The 13837-nt window shown below is 40.8% G+C and overlaps 2 protein-coding genes across 4 annotated transcripts; one reads left to right on the top strand and one right to left on the bottom strand.

Moving 5' to 3' along the window:
• Positions 1–134: 134 nt before the first annotated feature.
• Positions 135–6278, top strand: LOC311139516 (collagen triple helix repeat-containing protein 1-like; the record flags this gene model as incomplete). 2 transcript variants are annotated; one of them, XM_084174404.1, is made up of 5 exons in its annotated part: positions 206–316; positions 1081–1164; positions 4535–4753; positions 5060–5276; positions 5781–6278. In XM_084174404.1, 5 exons carry the CDS (start codon positions 206–208, stop codon positions 5921–5923), a joined length of 774 nt encoding a protein of 257 aa, XP_084030530.1. In that variant the 3' UTR covers positions 5924–6278. The 2 variants fall into 2 exon arrangements, with proteins under 2 accessions (XP_084030529.1, XP_084030530.1); XM_084174403.1 differs by lacking the exon at positions 1081–1164 and having other exon boundaries at positions 135–316; positions 5781–6277.
• Positions 6279–6386: 108 nt separating this feature from the next.
• LOC311139598 (solute carrier family 25 member 32-like) lies at positions 6387–13789 on the bottom strand. 2 transcript variants are annotated; one of them, XR_014614097.1, is made up of 8 exons: positions 13331–13784; positions 12920–13070; positions 11222–11307; positions 10494–10648; positions 8186–8299; positions 7796–7941; positions 7311–7511; positions 6387–7036 (listed from the first exon to the last, which is right to left on the bottom strand). XR_014614097.1 is itself a non-coding variant. In XM_084174507.1 (7 exons), the coding sequence occupies exons 1-7, from the start codon at positions 13521–13523 to the stop codon at positions 7388–7390; spliced, it is 969 nt and encodes a 322-aa protein (XP_084030633.1). In that variant the 5' UTR covers positions 13524–13789; the 3' UTR covers positions 6392–7387. The 2 variants fall into 2 exon arrangements, 1 of the variants encoding a protein (XP_084030633.1); XM_084174507.1 differs by having other exon boundaries at positions 6392–7511; positions 13331–13789.
• Between the last annotated feature and the right edge of the window lie 48 nt (positions 13790–13837).

Genomic DNA, 13837 nt, shown 5'->3' on the forward strand with positions numbered 1-13837 from the left:
CCCATGATAACTTCTGAGTAGGTCCAGACATTTGAACAAACTTTAGTGGCAAAAACCCATAAATCATAGGCTATGTGAGAACAAATTTGTAGACAGAGCATAGGCGCGCTGTAAACTTCCCCTCATTCCCACTCACTTGAAATACGGCGCAGCAGAGCAGCAGGGCAGTGCTGTGGTCTCTCTCGATCTTTTGGGAAAATAAAAGATGGTATCACCTCTAACTCGTCTGCTGCTCCTCACATGCGTGATTCTACCTTTCCATGGAGCAGAGAAATTGAGAAAGGGACTTGACAGGAAGGATGTTGAATACGAAAAGGTAAAAAACTATCTCAAATAGATTATTTTCGGTAAAGCTGCACAGTCCTCAAACCGCCGAAAACTAGCGAATCTCATCCTGATTCATTTAACATTTAACCAATGTTTAAGCCTTTAATTGTTGCAATTTCTTTTCATTATTTCCCCCTTTAAAATATCAAAACGTTTTTTTAAAAGATGTTTGCTTTTGAGTGATTTTCAGTTCTATACCTACTACCATCATTTTGAATGGGCTATGGATGATCGGTGCCACGTTGACCAGTGGCCACTCGCAAATGTTCTTTCAATATTATATAGCATATTGGGCATAACTGATGCAAACAAGAAGTTGGCAAAGGTCCAGCATGCAGAAGAATAACAAAGACCCAGACAGAAGTCATGAGGGGTCTGGCTGGTTCATTGTTTGTTCACTGGGCACAGACGTCTGTTCAACGTCTAGTTTTGATTGACATTTGGTTGAGTTGTCAACTAACGTGAATTCAACAAAAAATGGCACCATGTCATTTGATTTAGGTTAAAAAATGGGTGAAAAAAAGACGAAATGCCCTTATGTTGATAACTTTTTGCAAATCCAATTAGTTTTCCACGTTGATTCAACTCATCACATAGATTTTGGGGGGTTGAAATGACGTGAAACGCTGTTTCAACTCGTTTTTGTTGCTTTGGTGTAGGCCTAGTGTATACATCTGACCAGCAGTATAGGACTGCATGGTAATAACTGAGTAATGTGATATGATGAACAGCATCTTGTTATTATCTGTCTAGTGTACTGGAAACGATGCAGACAAACCAAACTGCACCAGAATCTCTGCTGAATCCGATTCAAGATCCTCTTATTTGAACAACATGGTAATAATATAATCCTTTCCAGAGCATATAGCTTTTTGCTTGCCACTGTACTGTGTATTCTGTATGTCTTTAGCAGCATGCTCTCACCCTGGCTTGAAGTCTGCTCACTGTTTGCTGAGAGGACATCACTTTTTTTTCTCTATATTGAGTCTTCTTCTTGTCCAGCTCCTGTGAAAAGTTTTGATCTGTGTAAAACCTCGTTGAGTCGAAGCTTAATGTATGGTGTGTTGGGGATTTCTCAATGTTGATCCATAGTTGCAATAACAGTCACTTTCTCTGTTATCACAGCAGTAGTATGTTTGTCTGTGTAAAGTATAAACACTGTATATTATACAGTTGGCTACTGCAGTTTGTTCAGTACGTTTCAGATTAGTTAATATGAAAGTCAGCTGTGTAGCTGAGCAGAACAGAGGTTCCTTTCATGGCTTTTCAATTCTCTCCAGAAACAAATCAAACCCTAATAAACGTCTGAGACATTCATTCCCTCAACTGTGGTCTTATAATGATGTTGGATCCAGTCCTGAATGGCTCAGTTGATAGAGCATTGCGCTTGTAATGCCAGGATTGTGGGTTGGAGTCCCGGGACCACCCATATGTAAAAATGTATGGATAAAAGTGTCTGCTAAATGGCATATATTAGTAAAGGATAATAACCACATTCAAATCTATGTATAGTCTCAGAGGCATTTACATATTGTTACTTATAGGCTACTGTATTATGTATCCCAAATCCCAAGCATGTGCTTAAGTGATTTTATAGGAGAATACAATCTGTCATTTCAACAGCATGACCCTGGTACTTTGTTTGGTAAGCTGAGGGACCCTGATACATCACTACCCCAGTCAGAGCTGACCCCTAGGTGGTTCCACCATAGTCACTTAATGGCAAAAACAGACCAGGGCCCGGTTTTCTGACAGCGATGGAACGTAGGCCTGCGAATGTTTTAATGATGCATCTTTCCTACAAAGGCCGAAATGTAATATGCGTTTTTCCAAAACACCATGCAGAGAGAACGGTTGCTAAGTGCATCGTTGAAGCATGTGTTGATACTGATAGGATCGAAAGAAAGCAAGTGCTGCTCTCGGATCAGTTTTCTCCATACAAATCTTTCCTTAACATTATAATTATTTCACAATACTGACGACGGATCAGCTCCTAGAGTGATATTACCACCTATGGCTGCAAATATTAAGGTGGCTTATTGTAATGATAAAATTGCACTAAATCACAGATTTGGCACATCATTGTGCACATGTTAGGCTACACATCATATCATAAAATATGTTGAGACAAATTAAAGACAGTTGCCTACAAGTAACAAAATAGAACTCAATTGATTGAACATGAAATGTATTTCAATATGATTGAAATAGGCCTATAGCTTACTGTTTATATTTGAATGCGGTCATCTCTCATTTTAAACATATTTTTATACTAGCTTGTTTGTATCAACTGCAAAGACATTGGCAACTTTGTATTTCTAGTATGCATGCATGACTGTAAGTCGCTTTGGATAAAAGCGTCTGCTAAATGGCATATTATTATTATTATTATTAACTTTGTTCTGAAGTTATCATGCTCACAGAGACAGATGTGATTCTATGTTTAGCGGAGATCTTCTGTGTATAAAGTGACATGGGAGGGCAAAAAAGCATCTAACGACGCACTTAGCTGTTCTACGAGTGGTCTGAGGCAGGCGTTAGATTTCGAGCGTTTTCAAGTGCAACTTTAATAACGATGGTTTTGGGAAACAGCTCGGACATTTAACGACGCTCCTACGAAGGTTCTAACGATGAACTTAGCCTTAAGATGATTTTGGGAAACCGGGCCCAGGGCTCCTCAGGCCTGGTATGTTGCTCAGTATACCATTTGTGTCTCGACAGCTGGAATTTAAATACTGCATGTAATTCCGTAGCCTACCCCATTTTATATTTGATTTTGGCATTCCTGAAATGATCATTGTCTAAAAGATGTAATATGAACAATATCAGCTCAAGTTAGAACACGTTCTTGAAATAACCAGTTCATTGTAATATAAGCTGAAGTTGTCTTTGGTTTCTTTTTTGTTATAGAAGACTCAGGCTTTGCACGGCACAGCTGCATTACATTTTCCTAGCCGATTCTCAACCGTCACTAATGACTCCATTGAGCACTGGCTAACTTTTTCCTTTGTCCTTTTTTATCCTTTGAGTGAATCTTCTTGATCTGAGAACAAGGCTACATGATTTATTCTGATACAATGTGCTTAACTAAGAGTATCACAAGTTTGTATGTTAAATATTGGTCTATAGGCCTAGTACATCAGACTGATTTCCCTCCATTTACATCTACTCAGTTGCAGATTCACCAAGTATATCTAAGTATGAGAGTCTTGTGATAAGCAGTCATGTTGGAGAAGCATGGTTTCTCTCAGTGTGTGGTATGGTTACTTTGGCCAGCCAGCCTGTCTGTCTGTATGTCGTCTCCTGAGTGGCGCAGTGGTCTAAGGCACTGCATCGCAGTGCTAGCTGTGCCACTAGAGATCCTGGTTCGAATCCAGGCTCTGTCGTAGCCGGCTGTGACCGGGAGACCCAAAAAAAAATTATAATGTAAGTCGCTCTGGATAAGAGCGTCTGCTAAATGACGTAAATGTAAATGTTTGAGTCATTGTGAGTAAGAGGGAGCATCCGTTTAAACAAAACAGAACTGGACATTAAATCAAGCTGGTCTGTCTGTCTGTCTCAAGTGACTGACTGACCACAAACACTGGAGCACAGATTTACACTCTGAATTCCTGATGCATTCACTCTATCTCTCTCATTCACTTCATTTGGCCACAAATGGCCCAGACATCTGACATCATCTTTTGCACTTTTGTGATTGGGAGTCAAGTCCCCTTGGGCACAAACTGGTTGAATCAACGTTGTTTCCAAATAATTGAAGAAAAAAAAAATCAATGTGATGAAGTTACATCAATGTGGAAAACTGATTGCATTTGCAAAAAGTCATCAACGTAAAGGAGTTTCGGAAATGTTTATATTTTTTTCACCCAACTTTTAAACTAAACCCAATGACAAGGTTCACATTTTTGTTGATTTCAGGTTGAATTCACAACTCAATCAATTGTAAATGAAAACTAGACGTTGAACTGACTTTTGTGTCCACCATTATCCATTACAGGTCTGGATGTCCATTGTAATGAATTGGACACATACATTTGATGTAGTCCATATGATGCTTAGATGACAACCTGGTATTTCTTAACTCTAGGTGGTATGTTATTAGTGTGGTTACTAGAACAGTCTGTCTCTCCCTCGTGTTCCCCATTATAACAGTGTCTCTCTCTCTCCCTCCATCTCTTCCTCTCCCCCTCTCCCTCTCATTCTCCAGTACAACAGCTGCCCCCAGGGTCCGGCTGGCACCCCGGGCAGGGAGGGTAATCCTGGCACCAATGGCATCCCTGGGACCCCTGGCATCCCGGGGCGCGATGGCATCAAGGGGGAGAAAGGAGAGTGTGTGAGTGAGGTGTTTGAGGAGCCCTGGAAACCCAACTACAAGCAGTGTGCCTGGAACTCACTCAACTATGGGATCGACTTGGGCAAGATAGCTGTAAGTGGCTGGCAATGCTCACCAGACAGGATCTGGGGCACTGAGTAATATGGTTACATCAGCATTATTACTATATTGATCATCCATAATAAGGTTGATTGTGTTCTTTAGAGAAAAGTATTCGTTAACATGTTATTTTAATTTGCTCTTAAGCCTGTGTACTAACAGTGTAATTACTAGTAACAACATTGTATTATTCACACTGAATTGAAATGAGACATGAATACAAAACATAAAACATTGAAGATGCTATCATTGGATGCTATTGTTAGGATTTCCTCTCCACCTCTTGTGTCTCCCCTGTAGGACTGTACATTCACCAAGCTGCGTTCAGACAGTGCCCTGCGTGTGCTCTTCAGCGGCTCCCTGAGGCTGAAGTGTAAGACAGCCTGCTGCCAGCGTTGGTACTTCACCTTCAACGGAGCTGAGTGTACAGGACCTCTGCCCATCGAGTTCATCATCTACCTAGACCAAGGCAGCCCTGAGCTCAACTCCACCATCAACATACACAGAACCTCATCTGGTAAGAAATTATACCACCAACACGCACAGCTCATCCGGTAAGCGGAACGGAGCTGAACTGAGCTAGTGTAGCTAGTGAGAGCCATTTGTTTGTGGTGTTATTTTGCTTATATATCTCAAATGCGAAATCTATTGTAGCCTTGAAATAGTAATAATATCTCTACTATTGCTGTTTAAGTTCTACTGTGAAGCAAGACATTTGGCATATGCATACCCACTTCATGCTGTTTTTTTTCTTTCTTAAGCTGCCAAGTTCACCAGTGTAGAAAGACCAAAACAAAGCAATTAAAAGCCCTCGTCTTGGCACACATACGGTAGTGTGGGTGTACAATGTAACTCAGGAAGTTGTCTTGTAAATGAACCTCAATGACCTTAGTATTTTTCGCAGTGACACTTTAACTTAAGTTGCCCTTATACCTACTGTATTTAACTATGCATTAATGACTGTCGAAACAACACTGTGTTAACAGTCGTTAGAGTAACTTATTTTCTTGTCTTGTCCCAGTTGAAGGGTTGTGTGAGGGGATCCGGGCAGGCCTGGTGGACGTGGCTATCTGGGTGGGGACCTGTGCTGACTACCCCCGAGGAGACGCATCTACAGGGTGGAACTCCGTATCCAGGGTCTTCATAGAGGAGCTGCCCAAATGAGAGGCCGTCTTTATTAAGTGATGGGACCAGGCAAAATAGAGAAAGAACCCCTAACAATCCTTCTGAAGCCTTTGACTACATATCAGTTTTGTTTCTGGATGGGTTCCTAGTCTATGACAATGTCCTCTGGCCAATCAGACAACTTCAGTTGTGGCTAAATACAGTATCACTGATGTTCACTTGAATGTTTTGTACTACAGAAGGTAGGGTCTAGTATATTGAACACCTGAAATTAGATTTATTCCTCATTAGTCCCATTTCTGTTTAATAAAGCAAGATTTTGTCTGAGCTTGTAATCTGCTGAAGTCTTACATTTTTAAATGAATTACTGTCAATAAAGTAATCTTTTGTATGAATCAAGCATTGTGTTACTCATTACACTATAATATGTTTTCCTATCAGATAATACATTTTTGTGAAAATTGGTGAATTCATAAAGAAATGCATGTGTTGATATATTTTTCAAGTGACAAGTGAACACAGCACAGCTGTTAAATTTAATCTGAAGCTAAAAAAAGCTACCAAATGTTTTCCTATCAGAGAAGAACATTCTTTGAACATTGATTTATGCATGACCAGGTGAATTCATAAAAAATGCATGTGTTCATATCGTTTTGAAATGACAAGTGAACACAGAACAGCTGTAAAATGTTATCTGAAACAAAAAGCTAACAAATACAAAAGGAACATAAAGCTTGAAACTTTAATAGAACATTTTACCTGAAAATAAATGGACTAATGCCAACTCAACACTGATATTTCAGATTAAGACTTCTGAAATTAACATTATTTCAAAGATGTTGAACAGTGCAATCAGTCTTCTGCGATCATTTCCTATGACATCATTCACATGAGGGTTTACATGCACTACAGCATGATGCCAATAAGTTAAATAAAAACAAATTGGGTGTACATTATACCCTGAAAATAGCAGGTATGCTCTTTTAATGTCGACGTTTCAATCAGACTTATATTACACACACACACACACACACACACACATACGGTATTCACATCACAGTCAGCAGCCAGCAGCCTTGAAAGAATGGTTTCTTTTTGCTTTGATGTTTCACCCCCACATCCTGTACAGTACCTCCAGTGAGGTCTGTTCTTCTGTGATGCAACCAAGGAAGAGACAGAGAGACCAGTCTTTAATTACCAGCATTGTCAACATCATCTCTCTGAGAATGCCAAACCTCGAATGCATACTATAGATGAAAGTCCTGGTTTTTCATAGTGATAATAAGATCTAATTCCACCACATGCTTTTGGAGTTGCTTTATGGTTGTTTTGACTCTGCTGCCAGAGGTGCATCCAGGTGATATGTCCACTCCAGTTGTCCAGTTACCTGCTGTGACAGTTCTGGAGACTTCAGTTCATGGCTTACCTTATCTAGCACCACATACATTGTCTGAGTGTCCCTTCCTCTTTGTGGTCCTGCCATGGCTGTCTCCTTAGTCCTCCTCACTTCTGGCCCATCAGGAAGCGAGACACGTTCTCATAGACCACGAAGGTGATACAGCAGGCTGGGGTGACACGGATCAGGTTGGGCACCATGCCTTTATAGAACCCTACAGCTCCCTCATTCCTGTGGAGGAGGGACCAAAATAAACACAGTAGTCACTATGTGGAAAAACACCAGACTGAAATGTCAGCATTGGAATGGGCGTTAGCAAGCTTTCTCATGGCTCTCTGTAGGGTTAGAGTTTGAAGCTGCGGATCTTAGTTGCTTCACACTGTTATGTTACCAAACCCCATGAACATGGTTATATGCCCACTTAACAGTAAATTATAGCAAGTTTTGGCTAGTTAACCTAAAACTAGCTGTTTTTCGTGTATGTACTGTAAACCAACAGTGTGGTCTTGGCCTACCTCCATGTCCTCCTGACCACATCCAGGACTCCATTGTACTTATTATGCTGGTCCTGCAGGCGAGCCCGCACCACCTGGTAAGGGTATGTAGTAGCCACAGCAAATATTTTGGATAGAGCTGCCATTGTGATATATTCCAATGGATTCTGGTCAGACCGAGAGAGAGTGGGAGAGAGAGAGAGGTTGGAGGAGTGATGCCTGTGAGTCACTTACTTCACAAGCATTACGGTCATTCTTCCAGAAATCCTGCAACACTTAGAAGTGTTTTTCTTTATGAGTAATTTAAAGGTTTATTACCCATATGGTTGAGTGATTAAAACTATGAACACATTTACATTAGGCGTGGTTATAGAAGTCTTAATGTTTCCTCACTCTGCAGGCTGCACTCACCAGTTTAGCTTCTGAAGGCATTTTCTTGTATTTGTTGTAGTCTCTCTTCAGCTCCTCATAGGCCATGAACTGCAATGCCCCGTGTGACGTGCCAAATAAACCAGGAACATACCCCTGGAGGATTAAACACTGGGGTCATTATCTGTACCTGACAAATAAACTTTGTTTTAGCGCCAATTAAAGGTTATACATTATCTTCCAAATCCAATTGATATGATCATGGTATTTATAATATTGAAAAATACTTATAGCTGATATAAAAGACACTAATATCTTGAAAGACAAGTTATCATATTGACTACCCAGGCTGTTCAATTCTGGTCCTGGAGGTCTGAAACACTTCTGTTTTTGTTTCTACCTGGTATTTAATTGCACTCAACTGGTGGCCCGGGTCTGAATTAGTCCCTTATTAGAAGGAGAGGATGACAACCAGAAGTGTTTTAGCCCTCCAGGACTGACATTGAACAGCTCTGCCCTGTGCATGATCTACCTACCTCTACTAACACTGACTTTGCTGATAACTTGAGGAAAAATGTACTTATTACTATGACTGTGAACAGCTGTGTAAAGTAGTTAAGTAAAAAGACTTTAAAGTACTACTTAAGTCGTTTTTTGGGGTATCTGTACTTTACTATTTATATTTTGGACAACTTTTACTTTAATACATTCCTAAAGAAAATAATGTTAAAAAAAAAAAGAAAATGGTGCCGTCTGGTTTGCTTAATATAAGGAATTTGAAATGATTTATACTTTTACTTTTGATACTTAAGTATATTTTAGCAATTACATTTACTTTTGATACTTAAGTATATTTGAAACCAGATACTTAAGACTTTTACTCAAGTAGTATTTTACTGGGTGACTTTCACTTTTACTTGAGTGGTATGTATCTTTACTTTTACTGAAGTATGACAATTGGGTACTTTTTCCACCACAGACTGTGAAATGTGGTTGTCTCACCTAGCTATTTTAGGATTAATGCACTAAATGTATATATGTCCCGTGTAGCTCAGTTGGTAGAGAATGGCATTTGCAACGCCAGGGTTGTGGGTTCGATTCCCACGGGGGTCCAGTATGAAAATATATGCACTCACTAACTGTAAGTCGCTCTGGATAAGAGCGTCTGCTAAATGACTAAAATGTAAATATCCCTCTGGACAAGAGTGTGCTAAATTGCTAAAATGTAAAATGGGGTACTACCCCCCTAGTGGTAGTCTATAAAACATGCATTAAAATCTTATGCAACTACAGTACATTCTGTAAAACTTCAATTAAAGCTGCAATATGTAACTTTTTGGGCAACCCGACCAAATTCACACAGAAATATGAGGTATAGGTATGTCACTCATTGAAAGCAAGTCTAAGAAGTGGTAGCTCTGTTCTACGAGGCTATTTCTATGCTTCTCGTTCTTACGTTTCATTTTTGAGTCTTTTACTTTCGGTTTTGAACACATTTACATTTTAGTAATTTAGTACCAGCTTCAAACTGTTGAAAATGTAATATTTTGGGGTATGGAAAAGCTATTTCACAGCGGTTTAGATGGTACAATGATTCTCTACACTATACTTCCTTGTAAAATGAAATTAGGCTATTTGCTTCAATCACTGAACACAATCGGTGCTTATTAGAGACAGGTTTCTATTTGAGCCAGGCGACTATTTCCTTATTGCACACAGCTTTTGCTCAATAAAAAGTTGAAAAGACTCCCACACTGTTTATTGTGACCAGTATGACCAGCATAATCACCAGCATTATAATAACAAATCCATTGTAGATCAGACTTGCAAAGACTAGGCTGCCTATCATACACCCCGATTTCGCGCATCAGCACAATAAAGAGCTCCATTTGCTCTCGTGTTTTCTTTTTGGTGGCACCATGGCTAGCAATAATGAAATTTAAAAAATGTGACTGTGGGAATATAAGAGCTGTGTCCATGGTAACCTCATTTAGACCCAGCGTTTATCTGAAACAGCCGTTTATTTGAAACAGCCGTTTATTTGAAACAGCCTTTATTTGAAACAGCCGTTTATTTGCTGAAATGTTTGCAGATGCCCAGCTATTAAAAAGGACAGGTGGCTATTTGAGACTCAGCGTTTAATTGAAGATTTTACGGTACATTGCCTAATTTTAGGCTGTGAGGGATCATAAGGAGAAAACATGTTTACATATGACACCATTCACATGTCCTGCACATTCACTGGACCTGGACCTGACTTGTAAGCAGACAAGAAAGTCCTAATAAGCTCTATTCAGGATACAGCCATCATACATACAGATGACAAACCCTGGGTTATACTGAGCCTCACCCTGTACAGTCCAGGTATCCCCTCATGCCGGTAGATCTTCACCAGTGCATCTATCATCCCTTTATACTGTTTCCTGGTGGGATCAGTGTTATACTGCAGCACCAGGCGAGTCTTAGTCACCCAGATAGGGTTGGTTAGGGTGAGAGTCAATACACCTGGAGACGGAGGAAACAGAGGTGAGTTTCTGACACACACACACAGCTGCATAAGTGTACAACATGAATTAAACCAAACTACAAGCTCTACGCTACACTACATGGAGCCTGTGAAGCATGGAGCTGGTGAAGACCCCTATCTCATTAAGGTTTATTAAAGTCACATGACACAGGGCAGCCAGTGTCTTTCTTTCCTTTTCCATTGTCTGTCAGTGAGTGCAGGGCATTAGTTTATTCCACTAAACTCTCTAACATGATTAGGCTAGGGTCAATCAAATCACATGACCGTATACAGCCAGAAAAATAATAAAAGTTCAGCAAATTGACCAATAACTGTATACATATGTAATTTTGCCTTAGTCAGAGGAGTCAAATATTTTGTTCCAACTAGTCAGTCACACGCCTGATTCAACTAATCAAAGTCTGGACTTGTGGAGCAGTCTATGATATGTTTATTTAGATGTGTGATGTTAACTGTTTGATCAAACAGTGTTGACCTTCGAAGTTGTGGTATTGACCACACGCCACCACCAGTGTGTGTGTCCCTGGGGTCTAGACAGAGGCAGTACTAACCTGCTTGGGCGGCTGACAGCAGGTGTTCTGTGGCACTCAGTTCAGACTGACGGCTTTCCTTAGTGTACGCCTTAATGGCATTGTAACTGTGGGGGAAGTTAACACAGACAGAACAGAAAATTCATTGGACACTTCAATAGACAAATCCTGACGCTACCATTGCTATTTAAAAGTGCTAGAGTACAATGTAGAAATATTATCAACAGTCATGTTAAGTGATGAGTTCATAGTTGATTGGATAGACCAGGGGTTTTCAAACTGGGCTGCAGTGGGTCCGGCAATTTTTGGGGGCAATTTTTGGGAGGGTTTTTTAACGTGAAAAATAATTATTTTAGGAATAACGCTAGCTGCAACAGAATACCATTGTGGATACAATGTTTATGTCTCTGTGTCCAGAATGAAGGAAGTTAGAGGTAGTTTCACAAGCCCATGCCAACTAGCGTTAGTGCAATGACTTGAAGTCTACAGGAACAGTTAGCATGCTAGCTGTTCCTGTTCTTCCGACTCTGGAGAAGTAGATAAATGGCTTCATTGCCAAAATCTCGAACTACCCCTTTAATATGGAGGAGATGATTGTGGACTACAGGAAAAAGAAGAGGACCGAGCACGCCCCCATTCTCATCGACGGGGCTGTAGTGGAGCAGGTTGAGAGCTTCAAGTTCCTTGGTGTCCACATCACCAACAAACTAACATGGTCCAAGCACACCAAGACAGTCGTGAAGAGGGCACGACAAAACCTATTCCCCCTAAGGAGACTGAAAAGATTTGGCATGGGTCCTCAGATCCTCAAAAGGTTCTACAGCTGGACCATCGAGAGCATCCTGACTGGTTGCATCAATGCCTGGTATGGCAACTGCTCGGCCTCCGACCGCAAGGCACTACAGAGGGTAGTGCGTACGGCCCAGTACATCACTGGGGCCAAGCTTCCTGCCATCCAGGACCTCTATACCAGGCGGTGTCAGAGGAAGGCCCTAAAAATGGTCAAAGACTCCAGCCACCCTAGTCATAGACTGTTCTCTCTGCTACTGCACGGCAAGTGGTACCGGAGCTCCAAGTCTAGGTCCAAGAGGCTTCTAAACAGCTTCTACCCCCAAGCCATAAGACTCCAGAACATCTAATCAAATGGCTACCCAGACTATTTGCATTTTGTTATAATGTCTGAGCAGAGGAACACAGCATTAGCCATGGCAAAATGCATAGAATTGCTGGAAATTAGCTTTAAAACTGCAGAATTGTCTCTCAGCTCCATGCCAAACTGTATAGAATTGCTGGAAATTAGCTTCAAAACAGTAACATTTTCTGTCAGCTCAATAGATAAATCTGTAGAGTTGCAGAAAATGTGCTTTACAACAGCAAAATTCTCTCTACGCAGCCGAGATACTGTACCTTTCGAGCTAATAATGTTAAGAGTTTACACTCCCTCTTCCAATGAACTGTGGGTAGGTGAAAATAATGAAACCGTCTACCAAATCTATTCATTTTCAAATGTTGATTACTCCTACTTGCCTTTACCATTCACCTGATGATAAGACAAGACTTTCTTAATTTTTTTGTCGCCAGTTTTCCTGGGCGGAAGTACCTGGAAATTCCAATAAATGTCGGCTGATGCATGCATGCTGTCATGTCATCCAGTGTCATATTGTAAAGATATTATCCCAGAGAAAGTAGAACGGTTTTACGTCTTCTGGTTATACTTACAAGAAGAAGTAGAGGCCCCATGATGCCCCAGCACCCCAGATGTTGGGGGTGACTCCTTGGTAGAGTCCTCGGACCCCCTCCTGCTGCCACACATTTCTCAAACAATGGATAATGCCATTATATTTAGGTCTCAGGTCCAGTCCATCACTCACTGCAGGAAAATGACAAGGCAGGGGAAAACATACACTGTCAGAGTCAACAGAACATCAACTGTCCATTTAAGTTAAAGCCATGTAGCTAGCTACTATGTTATTACCATGTGCCGATTGCATCATTTGCAGGTTCCCAATCTTACACCTGTCAAAGGCAGAAATTAGCTAGCTGCTGCCAGTCCCTTTTAGGCTGGACAAATAAACACCTTGTAGCTACTGTAAGAGTTTTAGAGCCACACATTGACATACATAACTTTACCTGCAAACCTGATTTTGACTAGGTCAAGAGGGTGCAGCACCAGTGTTGACACGACTCCTCCACCGAGTCCTGCAACCAAATTCTCTATTTTGACATGGCTGTAGACTTGCTGGATATGTCCAGTTATGGAGAAAGGTGTGCCACTTCCAGGTCCTGTTGCAGCTGTCTCTTTATTTGAAGTAGCAGGACTCATGTTTACCTTGCTATTCTGTGAATTTAGCTAGAATTAAGTTAACGTCAGCTACTTGATTATTCAGATATTTTTCAACAGAACGCGCACGGTATCGTGCTCCTGTTAAAATATAATCCCAGAATCCAAAAGGCACATACTTGAAGTAACCACATCATATTTTAAGACGTTTTAGTGACCCACGTTTTTGTCATGCGGTACAAGCTACATTTCTGTCTGGCACGACCTTTCCAATGACTCGTTCGAAGCAGATATGCCGAGTTCAAAACAACTGCATCTCGGAACTCGGAAATCTCAGACTTCCGACTTCAATGCGT

Source organism: Coregonus lavaretus (genome assembly GCF_964263955.1).
Source record: "Coregonus lavaretus genome assembly, chromosome: 13".
Classification (NCBI taxonomy): Eukaryota; Metazoa; Chordata; class Actinopteri; order Salmoniformes; family Salmonidae; genus Coregonus; species Coregonus lavaretus.

What these genes read in the sequence shown, in the direction of transcription:
- LOC311139598 (XM_084174507.1), bottom strand. Translation starts at nt 13,523, where the DNA reads ATGAGTCCTGCTACTTCAAATAAAGAGACAGCTGCAACAGGACCTGGA. An exon ending in AGTCAAAATCAGGTTTGCAG is followed by an intron (nt 13,071 to 13,330) that starts GTAAAGTTATGT and finishes ATTTTCCTGCAG; the next exon opens with TGAGTGATGGACTGGACCTG. An exon ending in TGGGGCCTCTACTTCTTCTT is followed by an intron (nt 11,308 to 12,919) that starts GTAAGTATAACC and finishes CTTCCCCCACAG; the next exon opens with TTACAATGCCATTAAGGCGT.